Here is a 15607-nt window from a genome sequence, read left to right on the forward strand (position 1 = left end):
GTTAATTTTTTTGGCACTTTTACAAAAAAAGTCCATAATAATTTATAATTTACAAGTAGGTCCTTTTAATTAAATTTTTAATATAGATCAACTTTGCTATAAAATCTAAAAAAAGGGGCCCACCAGAAAATAGGGCCCTGTGCGTCAGCACCATATTGACCACCTCATGGCCGGCTCTGAGTCGAGCCGAATCGAGTTTTAGGGTGTTCAAGTTTATTTGATAAGATAACCGAACCGAGCCGAGTTTAAAATGAACCAAGTTTTTGAAATGAGTGTTCAAGCTTGGTTTAGTTTATTTTTTATAACCTTGAGCTTGTTTGAAGTTTGACTTGAGCTTGGTTTATTTAGATGTTATCAAGCTTGGCTTGAGCTTGGTTTGAGCTTGACTTGAGCTTGGTTTGAACTTGGTTCGTTTATATGTTATCAAGCTCAATTCAAACTTATTTGATTGATTAAAATTTTTAATTATTTTATTGGTTATTAAGATTGATAATTTAAATTTATTTATTTATTTAATTTTATTATTTATTTAACATATTGAAGAAAAAAATTATTAATAAATATAATTTATGAATATTCAAACTTATTTGTTTATCTTTACGAACTGTTAAAATTTATTTATTTAATTAATTTTATATATATTGAACAAACATAAATATAATTATCAATTTATTTTTTTTACAATATGAATTAATTAATTATTTTTTTATTAGCGATTACAATGACCAGAATACTAATCCGTTTTAATATTTTTAAATCAACCCCTTGTTAATTCTCAAATTTAAATCTTTAAATAATTTTTACATACAATTTTTTAAATTAAAATAAAAAAAGTCTAATTACAACTGTAATTATTGTAAATTATAACTCAATCCATAATCGGCGGTGAACCGTCATGTACTTGAGGGTTAATACTTAAACGACTACGGTTTGGATGCAACCATCAACCATGTGATAAACGAGAACGAGTCGAGTCATATTAATAAAATCTAAATCTCATTTACTTGACGGCAAGTTAATGTTTAATTATTTAAGTGATACTTAACTATTAATTATTACTTTTGAAATGCATTCACTTTCTATTTTTTTCCTTCTTTGCAATCTCACAATGAGAGTTTGATCTGTTCCGTAATAAACTCATATATGGATTGAAGTCATCTCCAATCTCTAAACCCTCATTCGTCCTTTTATGAGTGTCGCAAAAGCAAGCACACAGCCACGACTAAAAATAAAAGTCTACGACTTACATGAAAGGGGAGAAGTCTTGTAGTTGTGTTCTAGGATTACAGATCTTCGATACAGAATACACATTAGATAAAGGTCATGAAGGGTAGGGACCTTAGAACTGTGAAACCTAGCTTAACAATCTGAATAACTTCCACCTCTTTACTGCCTCTCCTGTTCGAAAAAGAAAGTTGATCAATCTGAAATCATCCAGAAAATTGATTATGCACAAAGATAAAATTACATTTTGGCTTACAAATGCAGTGCAAATTACAGACAAAGAAATATGGGCAGATAAATTTATGATCATCAAGCATCAACTGCATAAAATAGGGCAAGAGAATTCAAATATATATATACAAGCCATGCCCGATAAGATTTCAAAAACAAGCTAAATCATAGTTACAGAGTTTCCCCATTCGAGTGGATCTGAAGAATCTTATGTTAGGTTTATGGTTTACTAAGTTAAAGAAAGAGTTAGGTTTATTGAGAGGTACAGCGGTCAGGGATGAGATTACACAGGGCTAATTGAGAGGTTGATTTGCTAAATAATACTCAAATAACAGGAACTCAAAGAAGGATGGAGTTGCTTCAATTTTCAGTCGGATATCCTATGCTCTAGGCTTAACTGTCGTTGGATTATTCTTGATAAAGCAGATAAATGAGCAAGCAAACTAAAAAGGAGGATGGAATACCTGCCAGGAACCTTGCTGATTAGATGCAGGATAATCTTGCTCATAGGCCGAAGCTGATCCTTGTTTGTAATCACCATCAAAACCAGCTCCCCTCTTGTTTTCTCCACCATAACCAGGATTCACACCTTGTCTGTAATCCAAATGATTACCAGGCACTCCTCCCTGCCTATATTCTTGATTAAAACCATAATCAGAAGAGCTTCTATGTGTATTTTCCCCTCCGGGTCCTCCAGGACCACGTATGGAGTTCCTCTGCTCCGAAGGGGCATAATTTGCACGATCTCCTCCACCAAAGTTTCTCTGATATGGAGGTGTTGCACCCCTAAACCCTCCTTGATTACCTTCTCTTACTGCTGACCGTGCATAGTTTTGATGTTCTCCTTGTCCAAAGTCATTCCTCGGAGCAAAATTTCCAGTACCAGGAGTATCATAACCCCTTCCATATTGTCCAGATGGATTATAACTCTGCTGGGGGGCCCTGTTCCACCCATCGCCTTGAAATGAACCCTGTTGCCCACTTGGCGGATTTCCATGTGGCGGTGGCCTGTTATAATTTGGTCGTTCACTTCTGTTTTGATTCCGTAATCTACCTTGCGTTCCATATTGAATTGGAGGAGGCCTTGGAGTAATAACACCATTTTCATACTTGTCACCTATTTTTTTTTTTTAGGTTAAAGAAAATACAGAATAGTCAGTACAAACAAATGCAAATCTGAAACATTATTAAACCAAAATGAACTGAAAATTGGTAACATGTATAAACGTGCATAACTAGTTCACCAATAGCTATTAATGTACAAGTCCCAAACATATTGAAAAACAGCTAGGAAAGAAAACTGTACAAACCTCCATATTCCTTATTGACAGGATCAATATATGAGTCAGGCAAAATGAAGACAACACCGGGCAAACCTAATTCAGCCAAATTAAATATAGGTTATAAACTAACATCTCCAATAATATGTTATATGGGAATGCTCCAAAAACACAATCATACCTCTAAACTTCTCCGACATTTCTTCTGTCATTACAGCCTGAAAACCATGATAAGTCGTGGTGCTTAAGGCATACATTCTCTTCTTAGCTTCCTCCACGCTGCAAAGAACAACCAATTAACGCTTTGTTTTGTCAGCCTATCCATCCCAACAAAACACAAAAGTAACAATCATATGTAAATTTGTATAAATAGAGAGAAGAGATATATATATCAACCAATTTTTTTTTTTAACAAGAAGGGAAGGAAACATATAGACTTAATAAACTCAAACAAGATGATAGTTTTTATTAGGTAGACAACTATTTTTTTTTTTTTTTGTAAAGTCAGTGTATCATATTGGATCATCAAAGCCATAGAAAATCAGCCTCAGTTGTACTATATAATGAACATGCACATGCACATTGAACGGCACCGCTTGAAGTTCCTTTGTCAAATTTTCACTCGTATAGAAGTCTGTAATCTTGACAATTCCATTATCTCTAAATACCCAGTCTAAATATCCTACCTGACATACCAACCAAGATTCTTAGCATAAGGTCATGATTTCTTCATCTTTAATTAGCAGATCATGAACGTAGTTTTCCTTCCCCTAAGATGGTGGGAATCAAATGAAAGCAAATACCGACATAGGAATCCACCTCTTCAACGTCACAACATTGTCTTTCAACTCCTACACGATCTTGTGTAATACTTATTTAAAGCAAAAAAAAAAAAAATGAATCAGGAAACCACTGCTGGTTACATAATTCATGTTGGCAATTTGAGCAGAAACAAAAATAATGAAGAATACCATTAAGCATATTCAAATAAATCTTTTAATTCCGTTTATCGAGGATTTTTTTTTACCTTCCAACAACCTTGGCCAGCGTCTGGATGTATGTCTCGATCATCTCTTCGCGAGTTGGGGCGGGGTCCTTTGGGAAATCCATGGTGATCAGCCAGTGGTTGTAGTCGCATCCCTCAAAGAGAATCTCGTCCGGCGAGATCTTGCTGTCCATTCCTCCGCCAGGATGGCTGCTTCCAAGCGCCATCGACGAGCGAAAGAAGCGACGTTGCGCGAAGGGGTAGTCCGGTCGGAGGCTCGAGTTCGCGAAGGAGGCTGGAGATGCGGTGGAGGAGTAGAGAACCGTCGACAGAGAACGAGAGGCAGATACTGATGAGAAAGAGCGAGGACCTCTCATCAAGGAGGGCGAGAAGGCGACGGCCCGGCGGAGGCGGAGAGCAGCTTGCGCCATGGCGAGACGAGTGAGCACGATTAGGGTTTAACGTCGAAAGACCCGCAGAGACCAGAGGTTTTATCGTAAAGGATCAATTGGAAATCTGGGCTGGGCTCGTAATATGGGCCCAAGAATGAACCTAAAGACGATGTAGTATATAAATTAGGATGACAATTTTTGATCGAAATATCTTCTGAATCGAATATGAAAAAATTAGGGTAAGGACAAGTTTTATTGGATTTGGGTTAAATTCAGATCGACTTGATTGACACAATTAATAAATAGGTCGAGTTCGGATCAACTGAAATGAATCGATTATAATCCGTGAATCTGTTTATAAATATTTTCAGATTGGGTTCATGTCGGATTTCTGGTTGAATTCGGTTAAAATAAGTATATTTTAATAAAAATGTGTCTTTTGGAGTCGTGTTTGAGTTGAGGTTGGATTATGATGAATATATTTTTATAAATGGGTCATTTCGGGTCGGGTCAAATTCGGATTGAATTCAGATTGTGGGTCATTTCATATCAGGTTCAGGTCAAATATAAATGCACGGATCAAATTGAATAATTTGATTCAAAATATTAATCAGGTCATATTCAATTTTTGATATTTCAAATTGTCAATATGTAAATCCCAATCTGTCAACTTAAACTTGATTTGAATTATCACCCCTATAAATAAGACAAAAGTAAAAGAGATTTTTTTAAAAAAATAAAATCATCCATAGGTCTCCCACTTCCAATTTTTGTTAGGTGTCTCGCTCCCTTATTTAGTGTATAATTATTCAATTGTCCTTAATATGGTTTAATATTATTCATATTATTATCTTCCGTCTAAATTTCGAGTTGAGCAGGTATATTATAGCAACTACAATTTCATAATTACTACACATAATATAATATAACAGCTACAGAGATATTTTGTAATAATTATAATTTCATACATACTATAATGGCTATTTTACCTGTTTAAAAATATTTAAATCGTAGATTCTATAAATATTTAAATCGTAGTATTTATAGTTTGATTTAATCCTGTTCACTTATGATTTACATGGTAGCAGTTATAAAGTTGTAAATGTACCACACGGGCAACTTGGTCACCTAAAATAAATAATGAACTTTAGCAATTATGCATGATAGTTTATGATAATGGATTTCATCTTTAATTATAGTATATTTGTAGGAAATTTTTTTAAATAAAAGGTATAATCAAAGGATACTAGGCTCCACTATGTGTATTTCTCAATTTACTTGGTAGCCGATGGAAAATTTTCGTGAAATCGGATTTGTCACCCTAGAGAGTATCGAGTAGTCGGTGGAAAACTTCCGTGGGACCAGATCGATCATCTCAAGGATAATCAATAAGGCTAATAGGGATTATAATTTCGTCCTCGGGGGCTTTGATACCACGATAGGACATCTAAGGGGGTGTTTGGTTTAGGAGAATAGAAGTGAGGAATGATAATGAGAATCATTGATTGTCATTGTTAATGTTTGGATTATAGAAATAGGAATACAAATAAGGGAATGAATCCTTGCAATTGAATAATAACTCATTCCCATGTACCTCCCCTTCAATGAGTCATTACCCTATTTTCATCAATCAAAATATTCCCTTATTTCAAAAATACCCTTGACCTAAAACTAAAATGTTCTCCCTTAATATCAAAATATATTTATTTATTTTTTGCTTTCATATCACTTCTCTCTCCTTGTTATCTTTCTATCATATTTTCTCTCTCATAATTTTATTACTTTCTCTCTCCTCAATTTCTCCTATCACACTCTCTTTTCTCTTTTTTCTCATTACACTTTTGCTCTCATCACACTTTCTCTCTCCTCAATTTCTCTTATCACACTCCCTCCTTTTTTTTCCTCAACACATTTTCTCTCTCATCATACTTTCTCCCTTATCATACTTTCAATCTCATCAATCTTTTCCATCACACTCACTGTTCTATTTTTTTCATCATACTTTCTCTCTGTACTCATGTATTCGTTGTTTGATCCCAGTTATGACGTAGTTGCAAGATTTTTTTTTCAAAATGGGGAGCACAATCAAAGAATGTTGGACTTTTAGATTGATCGTCATATGTACTTTTTGATTTATCCTGATGATAAATAGAAAAATTTTATGAGGCCGGATCAATGAATTTTATTCCATTGGTGATTTTTTGTTTTAAAAGATGATGAAAAATTCATTTTCTATGTTATTTTAGATCTTTTAAAATGAAAAATAATCCGGATTTAAATTTTATTCGTCTATTATTTTGTTTAAAAGGTAAAAGCAAAGGTGTTTTGATTCCAATCCATACTATCATTATTTAAAAGTTTAAAAAGTATTTCAATTACACTTCTTGGTTTGGCCTTCATGAAGGTATGCCCTCGTAAGTAGGGGTCACTGTCCATTGAATTTTATGTCTAGCTATAATCTGTCTCGTAATATAATTATGATTATATTATAAGATTGATTATTTTATTTAGTTTAATTTTAAATTTATAATGAATGTAATCTGAATTATAAAAGATAGTGAAAATTTATAATCTGGATTATAAAGTAATTAAATACTATATAATTCGATTACATTATGAGGTCACTGTTTAACCAAAATTTAAATGTCGAATATACCCCTAGTCTATCGCGACCGCCGCCCACCGTTGGCGGTTGCCGCCAGCTGCCGACGGCCACCGCCCACCGCCGTCGGCCACAACCCGTCGCCGTCGGCGATCTCGCCAATTATATTGCCGACGGCGGCAGCCCACGAAGGAGGTCAACGACGGCGGTCGCTAGTTGCTGCAAGCTCTAGCAGAAGTTCGACAGCCGTTGACAGAGGTAGCAGAATATTTTTATTATTTTATAATAATATGAATTACATTCCTTATATAAAATAATGAATACCAAACAAAAAATGTAATCATCATTGTAATCAAAGATTACATACATTATATTACCAAATATAATAATGTAATCAAATTACATTACAAGCTAGATTACATTATACCTAACCAAATGTAGCCTTAGTTTTTATTATCATTAAAATAGCGTCTAATATTAAAAATATATATATATATATATATATATATATATATATATATATATATATATATATATATATATATATATATATTAAAATAGAGTTTCATTATAAATTTTATACTCAAAATATTCATTTTATTAGACTAGTTCATTACGTACTGTGATAGTAGTTTATTAAATATTAAACTAGTTTTAATGAGTTGAGCAATATAATCCGGTTAAAGATTTTAATTAATTTTAATCAATATTATAATAATTTTGACTAACTTTAAAAGTAATTTTAATTAAAATATTTAAAACAGTTTTGATATCTTGTATATATATACATATAAAATTATTTCATATAATAAAAAAATATTATTAATTCTATTTTAATATTTCTTTGTTAACTCGCGACACTCTTCCCATGCAAACCAAAATAAATACGGTTACATTGCATCATATGGATCGATTTTCATGAGATCTATTGTGGGAAACTCCCATGGAATTAGGTCATCTTTCTGATTAGTCAATTTAAAAAGTTAAATATCTATATTATTTTAAAAAAATATTATTCTAGCACGTACGAATTGTTGAGGTTGAAGAGACCAAGAGGTGTTATTTCTCCTTCATCTCCCTCATTACTATAAATGTCAAGGAGATGAAGATAACGTCCTTTCTTCTTCATCTTCCTCACTCAATTTTCAGTTTATATATTGATGGGTCCAAGAATAATTAGAGAATACTCAAAAAGTGCACAATGGAGATAATGACGGACAAAAAGAACATACTGTCAGGATTTGATTTGTTGAAAATCAACGAGGTTTCAAACAATGATCTTCTTGGCAACAGTAACAACATCTTCGCTAGCTGGTGTCTCCTTTGATTTCTTCTCGGGATATTACTATGAGTCGTTTATAGTTTTATTTTGTGTTTCATACATATTAGAGCTTATAATGGTATTAGAGCGATGCCTAAACATAAAATTTGTCTTTTCGTGGAAAAGAAATGTCTCTTCCGCCGTTAGCGCAAAATCGATCGTGATATGTAGTTGTCACGCCCCGAGAGATTACTTGGCTATCGGCTTTCGTGGTCGGAGAGTGCTAGTGACCATGTTGGGAGGTCGATGATGCAACTGTGTTTGTTCCGACAGAAGGAGTGAGTGTCGCGGTCATGACAGAGTCCCGGTCACGGCATATAAGAGAAGAAGTTTAATTGATTAAAATAATTTTAATCAATTTAAATAACAGTTTAAATGTTTAATCGATTAAGACAAAGCTGTGTTTTGAGAAAGTTTTTGATTTTATTAAATAAAAAGGAAAGGAAATTCCTTTCTCAAAGCGCGTGGAAGAAAAACAAAAACAAAAAAAAAAACAAACAAACAGTAGTTACATGTTTGATTAAATTTAATTAAATATATTTATTAATTAATTATGTGTATATAGAAATATATTGTTAATTAATAAATATAATTTAATTAATTTATCATTCAGTTAATTAAAAATTGAATTAGATTAACTTGTCTAATTAAATCTAGATCTGATTTAAATCATTAGTTGATTTAAATAAATCAATTTAATTTACTAATAAATTATTAAACCAATAGTTTATTATTGAATTAATTTGAATAGTTTGATTAAATAAGTTGGACTGATCAAATATGACCAAATTTATTCTAATGGGTCATATTTGATAAAAACAAAGATTAGATTTGTTCTAATAAAGTCAGATTTAATCTAATAGACATTGAATTAAGTAAACAGACATGAGTTTGATCAAGATGTCTGAGATTGACTTAAATGAACTTAGATTAAATAATAATAGAACATAAGTCAAATCCCTACCTAATTAGATTAGTTCTAACAAAGAAAATGGACTAAACTTAGAATCTAGATTCCTGATCGATCGATCGAATGAATAAATCTAGTTTCATCCTCTCCTTGATCGATCGATCTAATGTGTCAGGAATCTAGATCCCCAAATAAAGAAAATTTATTTTTATTTGCTTATGTATTTTGTATATATTTGTTCTATATATAAATGGAAATTGAATTTAACTGGTTTTGTTACTAGTTTGTCGGTTTTGTACTGACATCATTATTTCCAATTCCAGATATCACGAATAATATACATCATGACTGGTCGCTATGAACAACAACATGAGTTTTGGGAGGAGATCAAGGAGCTGGAATATAACCCGGATCATGGAGTCAGTTGGCTTATTGGTCGGCTCGATCGGATATTCTGGAAACTCAAACGAGAAGGGTATCCGGTCCAGGACAAAGACAGAAGATGGACTCTTATCCAGTCACTGCCAGAACATCTTAGTAATATCGCACACCAACTATGGGATTTTTCTGAAGGGCACATCTCATATTCGGAGATGTGCGAACAACTACTTTAATTGGAATGGAATTCTGAAGAATCTGAAGAGGATCCAGATCCCAAAGAAATGGATCTTGCAAAGTTTAAGGAAGATCCAAATCTCGTAGAAATGGACCTTGAAGAATTTGAAGAGAATATAGAGATGGATCATGAAGAATTAGAGGAGGATCTAGAAGAGTGTGTAGAAGATCCAGAAATGAATCTAAACATGGATCTAAAGGATGATTTTGAGGTTGATCATGTCATCGTCAAGTCTAGGATGAACGGAATAGAATTGCCCACTGCACTAGTATTTTTTCTACTGGGAGTGGTGCTAACTTATCTATGTTACTAGTGTTCTATTTACTGTCGTTATGTATGAACAGTATTAGCACATTTAGTTTTTGAGTAGTGTAATAATTTCTGTCGTTATGTACGAATAGAGTTATGTTATGAAAAGTTATGTTATGTGTTAACAAACTTGAAAATAATTAGTTCATTTTAATATATGATTCGTTCATATTTAATTATTAGTTTATGTGAAAGTGATTAATTCATTTTAATATATGATTCGTTCATATTCAATAATTAGTTCATGTGAAAATGATTAGTTCATTTTTAATGTATGATCAGTTGATATGAAAACGATTAGCTCATTAGATGAAATGTGTGTGATATAATTGATCAATGTTGATTAGATTGACACATACAAATGATGAGTAGAAACATAGTTATCACTTGATTTTGCAAACCAATTCTTGTCACGCCCCAGAGGAGTCCTTGTCCGAAGAAATTTCGGCAACACCTCCCCTGTACGGGTGACAATCTGAAGCATTTCTACAGGCATAATATACATCAGCCACAGGCGGCTGGAATATACACACAACCACGCAGTTATATATATATATTCAGCCTACACGGCTGAAACAAAACCAATACAGCGGATAAACATAAAATACAAGCTCATACAAAACCAAATAAAACACTGCTAGCCGGCTAGGCTTACACCACACAACCAAAACAACACTCCGAACACAAAATCAGAACACAAAGCTAAGTACACAAATACATATACCAAAAATAATGATAAACAAAGGTAGAGACAGATCTTCTGATGTGACGTGGGGACCGGCAGCCAGGATACCCCAAGCGTCTCCATAAATAATCTAGTACCTGAAAAAGATAGTGTCCACGGGGGTGAGTTCAACAACTCAGCAGATACCTAGTTGACATGTATAGTAAACTATAACAAAAAAATAATAACTATGAAGTACAGTCTCCTGAACAAAAGAAGGTAATGCATAATAGAAAAGGGTGAAAAGTACTGTACTCACCAGGGCCACCTATCAGAATAATCAGGTCGTCAGACTGGAAGTGTCATAAATCCTGTATGCATGTTAAACATATGCATCCATCCAAATGCAGCATATAAGTGCAGCAAACACAAGTAGTAAATGCATAAATACGTATGATGTCAATGATGCGTCCTGGTCACCCCTGACGCCAGTCAGTCATCTCACACACAATGGTGAGACCGAGTGGGTAGGGCTGTGACAACCGTGCACTCTACCATCTCCATACCTGATGAGTGACTGAGTGGACGGGATGTTGTACTGTCCTCTGACCCCAAATCATAAATGGGGGAGCTCAATGCTCTCATCTCCCGGTATACGATAACGGGGAGGTATCTCTGCCGGCTACCACGCTGAGTCACCTGACCAACGGAGCCAAACAGAGTCCACCGTCAGCCGGCTACTACGCTACTACACTAAATGCCAGCGGAGCCAAACAGAGCGGAACTGTCTGCCGGCTACCACGCTGAGTCCTCAGACCAACGGAGCTAAACAGCAGAACCGCCACACACCTGTCTGATATACCACTAACCCATGAGTGGTGGTGCGTGCAGTACATGTAACTGGCGATGTGCTCAACCATAGTGGAGCCGACAATCGCGCAGCATGCAATCATGATGCATGACACTAAGCATGGCAATAACTGATCAACATAATCATATCCATATACATAAAATGAGTATCATAATATCGATGGTCAAATACGAAGACTAAAGTACACAGGTTAGATAGGATATCAAAAACCTAGGTCCTGAACATAACAAGCATGATATGTCACTACCTCACTGAGTATATATATATAATCATATGGGTACTAGCATAAAAATGCATAACAGGTGAGCAAACAAGCATGTGACGAGTATCCGGTAGTGACGTACCGAAACAAGGACGAACATAATTATTACTAAAGGCTATAACCTACTAGACATATCAACAAGACATATCAAAAAGATAAGTCAAGGTACCCGCCTCCAATAGCAGGTCCAATCCAGTCAAATCCAACGTCGAGATGCTCGTCTCGAATCAGAGTCCTGTAATACATAATATCCAGATTTAGCTAATTTCATATAAATAAATTAGCTAAATCAAATCCTCGAGAAACTATCATAAATCCAGATCCAATTATAAACCCTAATTGGATCATTTAACTCCTTAATTGACTTAACTAATCCATTCGAATTTGGACTTGCAATAAGCATAACCAATCATAGTAATTGACCCAATTTAGCCCTGATTCAACACATATATCAAATTCAAACCTGAATTCAAATAACCTTTAAACTAACTTACCCAAATCCAATCGACTTTGCTGTTGACTCACTCGAAGATACTTGCCGCCATATGATCAAGCAAGATGGTGTTTGTTGTCTTCCCAAATCAAATACCCAAAATCATCAATTGTTGGTCGGCATTCAATAGGTCCATAATGCTACTAAATGGATCTGCAAACCCACTGCAAATCAGATGAGTACAACCATCGATCAGGTAAGAAGGAAAACAAAGACAAAAGAGCCTCACCATACTTGTTGAAAACCACCTACCTCACACTTACAAATCGGATCATGAAGAGGAAGTTCTAGCATCGATCCTTCTCCGGCGACCACAACACCCGGTGACAGATACAGGTGTTGGTGCGTCTCACTGGTGGTGTCGGAAAGTGAACAGAATCTAGGGCACAGCCAAGTGGAGGCTCGGATGAGGCATCGACGCCAGGGCAGAGCAATGGTGAGCCTCAAGGAAAGAAGAAAAATCGACCCTGTCGCCGGCTCACACTCTAAACGTTGTTGCCTGGCAATCAATAGAACAACCCCTCCACTACCGACTCGGTATCGCGTGGAGAACACCAGACGACGATCGGCCGAGAGGAGGAGAAGGAAAGCGACACAAATGCTTCGGCCTCACGAGGGCTTCACCGGCCGAGAAGATATGCCCCGGCGACGAAAGGGCGAGAAATGGAAGCAGACGAGAATCGGCAGAGGCTTGGACTCCTTGGCTGATCATCCTTGTACACGAAGGAGAAGGATGAGGCGTGAGGCTTGGCCACCGCTCTTGTACCGGAGGGGAAGGAGATGAAAGCTCGGCGCCGCACAGAGGAGGGGATCGGGATGGTGAGGAATGGAAGAGGAATCGGCGTCGGTTAGGTCACGCGGGAGAGAAAAATATAAAAAACTAAAAGAAAAAGGAAAAACAAAAACAAAAATCAACTTTTTCTCATTAAAATAGGGTAGCCTAAACAGGCTTTCCCGGGACCCAATATCTATCCCCGTAACTTCTTCCATACGAGTTCCGAAAAATTCCCGAAAAATTCCCAAAAATTTCAAAAAATTCCCTTATCATTTTTCGCCATTTTCCGGTATTTTACAATTCTAATTTACACTGAGTTAATAATTAATTACATACTTATGAATTACACTAAAATAATAAATAATATGTTTATTTATATAGATTATGACAACTAAAACATCATAGCTGAACTCAATAAAGGAGAAAAATTATATGAGGATAACTACAAAATATGACACCTCAAGATACAATACGTTCTTGAAGAACAAGAAGTTCTAGAGGCTATAAATCAATTCATGGACGAACTGATTGATGGTTCTACAGCACATCATAGATGTGACCTTGATACCTATAAGACATGGAAAAGGAAGGACTCCACGACTAAGTGAATATTTATTAGTTCAATGGTGGATGACCTAATATTTGAGTATGAGTCATTACCATCGACTCATGTTATTTGGGCAGCCTTTAGAGAGAAGTATAGTGGAGTAAGTCTAAGTAAGTTGTAACGACCCGCCTTCTAACTACTTGGCTGTAAGGTGAATCGCTACAGTTGTACTGTACTGACTGTGCGGAAAACTGATCTACTTTAAATTTATCTACTAATTGATGACTGTTCTTGGTTCTACATGTGCTAAAGGATGCAATCTGAGGAACACAAAGCGTATCCTACATCCCCCATGGACTAGAAGTTGATCTACTGAGTTTCTTGGTCGAAACTGAGCTCCCCAATCGATCCAAACTGAACTGGATCGATTGCTTTCCCGTTGGATCGATCCACGGATCGATCCAGGCTGCTACTGGCACGGATGAACACCCTGGATCGGTCAGCTGACCGATCCAGAAGCTGCATCACTTCTGTATGCTGCTGGATCGGTCTCCCAACCGATCCAGGAGTACACTGATCGGTCGGTAGACCGATCCAGTGGCTCCTGATCGGTCGGCAGACCGATCAGTGAGCTCTGAACCCACTATTCGTCGCTGGATCGGTCGGCCGACCGATCCATAAGCGACATCAACTTTCTGTTCGCGCCTGGATCGGTCGGCTGGACCGATCAGAGTTCTGATTTCGCCTGGGAACTCTGATTTCAGCACTCTGGCGTGCCAAAATACCGCATAACAACTATCCAATGCATGATAAACTATTCTAATAACATGTAGTAACAATTCTAAACTTAAGCTAACGCAAGGTTCATCAACTCATAACCTTTAACTACTAGAAATGCATAAAAAGCAAAGTATAAGAAAATGTCTTAAGGAAGAACTAGTTTCTAATTTGCTAAATTCTCCAAGGTCTTTTACTCCAGTTCCTGCCACACACACCATCCTTTGCATTGTCCTCCAGCTCCCTCTGCTAGTCCATCTTTCCTTTACCTTTATCTGCAGTATAAGGAAAAATAGTATCTGTAAGCTTAAAGCTTAGTAAGAAACCATCTACCTCACAAAAACATGCAACGATGCAAATATGATTTTAAATCACGCTGTTTAAAACATATGCTGGATATACTGAATGAACTAGCATGGCATGACATATAAGCATACAATCATGACATATCTAAACCTGAACATAAAAGCATGTATAACAACTGCACATAAAGTTATCATGCATATTCACAGGGAAAAACTAAACTGGAGCATGATACTGAACTGAAACTGAACTGTGCTAAAACTGATCTTAAACTATAATCACTGGATTAGATTAAGAGTTTGAAAGCTAATATCATAATAAGTGAAAATAGTAATCATGCTGTTTGGGCCCGGCAACTGTACTTGCTGTGCGCGCATCCCTAACTAGACCCGGGTTTGCAAGTCCCGAATTTAGTAGGGTTAACTAGGTTATCTAAACCTAGGGACGACTGTGGGAGTCCAACCCAATGGATATCTGATCCAGTACAGTACCACTGAAAATAAAATACTGAATATAGCTAACTGTTTTAACTTGCTGTTTCTAGGTTATCTGAACCTAGAGCTAGGTTATCTGAACCTAGAGGCGACTGTGGGAGCCCACCCATTGGACCGTAGTCCCATAAACTGAACTAAACTAATGTGCTGTTTTAAATGCTCTTAATGCATTTAACTAAGCTATTAAACATAACTGAGGTGGTATTTAGCTATACTAACATTTTACCGAACACTTGGTGTGCTCCAACTCTCTCCTCTAATAGGGAGATCACCTCTAGGCACCCGACAACGTCTAGAATCTCCAACTAAAGGAGACCAACGTGTCCGGCCCGTCTAGAGGTGCTCAACTAGATCCCTAATCCTCGAGGAGGGTTTAAACACACCCTATGTGCCGAAAAACCTGCATATAGCTAAAACTAATGCGTAGAAAACCAAACGGAGCTATTATACTGCAGGTGAGGGGTTTCTTACCTCCTATTCGTAATTTCTTACGATTCAAACCGCTGGTTTTCCGATGGAAACGGTCCTCTCGACGATTCACTTGCGTCTTC

The 15607-nt window shown here is 36.1% G+C and overlaps 1 protein-coding gene across 1 annotated transcript; it reads right to left on the reverse strand.

Annotated features, from left to right (window-relative positions):
- Positions 1-1164: 1164 nt before the first annotated feature.
- LOC122042251 (multiple organellar RNA editing factor 1, mitochondrial-like) lies at positions 1165-4206 on the reverse strand. Its single transcript, XM_042602267.1, has 5 exons — positions 3763-4206; positions 2917-3014; positions 2766-2831; positions 1920-2572; positions 1165-1398 (listed from the first exon to the last, which is right to left on the reverse strand). The coding sequence occupies exons 1-5, from the start codon at positions 4149-4151 to the stop codon at positions 1387-1389; spliced, it is 1218 nt and encodes a 405-aa protein (XP_042458201.1). The 5' UTR covers positions 4152-4206; the 3' UTR covers positions 1165-1386.
- Between the last annotated feature and the right edge of the window lie 11401 nt (positions 4207-15607).

Source organism: Zingiber officinale, chromosome 2A (assembly GCF_018446385.1).
Source record: "Zingiber officinale cultivar Zhangliang chromosome 2A, Zo_v1.1, whole genome shotgun sequence".
NCBI lineage: Eukaryota > Viridiplantae > Streptophyta > Magnoliopsida > Zingiberales > Zingiberaceae > Zingiber > Zingiber officinale.

Bases quoted from the DNA above. Each gene is read 5' to 3' on its own strand.
- LOC122042251 (XM_042602267.1), bottom strand. From the start codon at position 4,151: ATGGCGCAAGCTGCTCTCCGCCTCCGCCGGGCCGTCGCCTTCTCGCCC. The intron at 3,015-3,762 runs GTAAAAAAAAAT...TGTTCTTTGCAG, and splicing joins CTGGCCAAGGTTGTTGGAAG to CGTGGAGGAAGCTAAGAAGA. The intron at 2,832-2,916 runs GTATGATTGTGT...TGGCTGAATTAG, and splicing joins AATGTCGGAGAAGTTTAGAG to GTTTGCCCGGTGTTGTCTTC.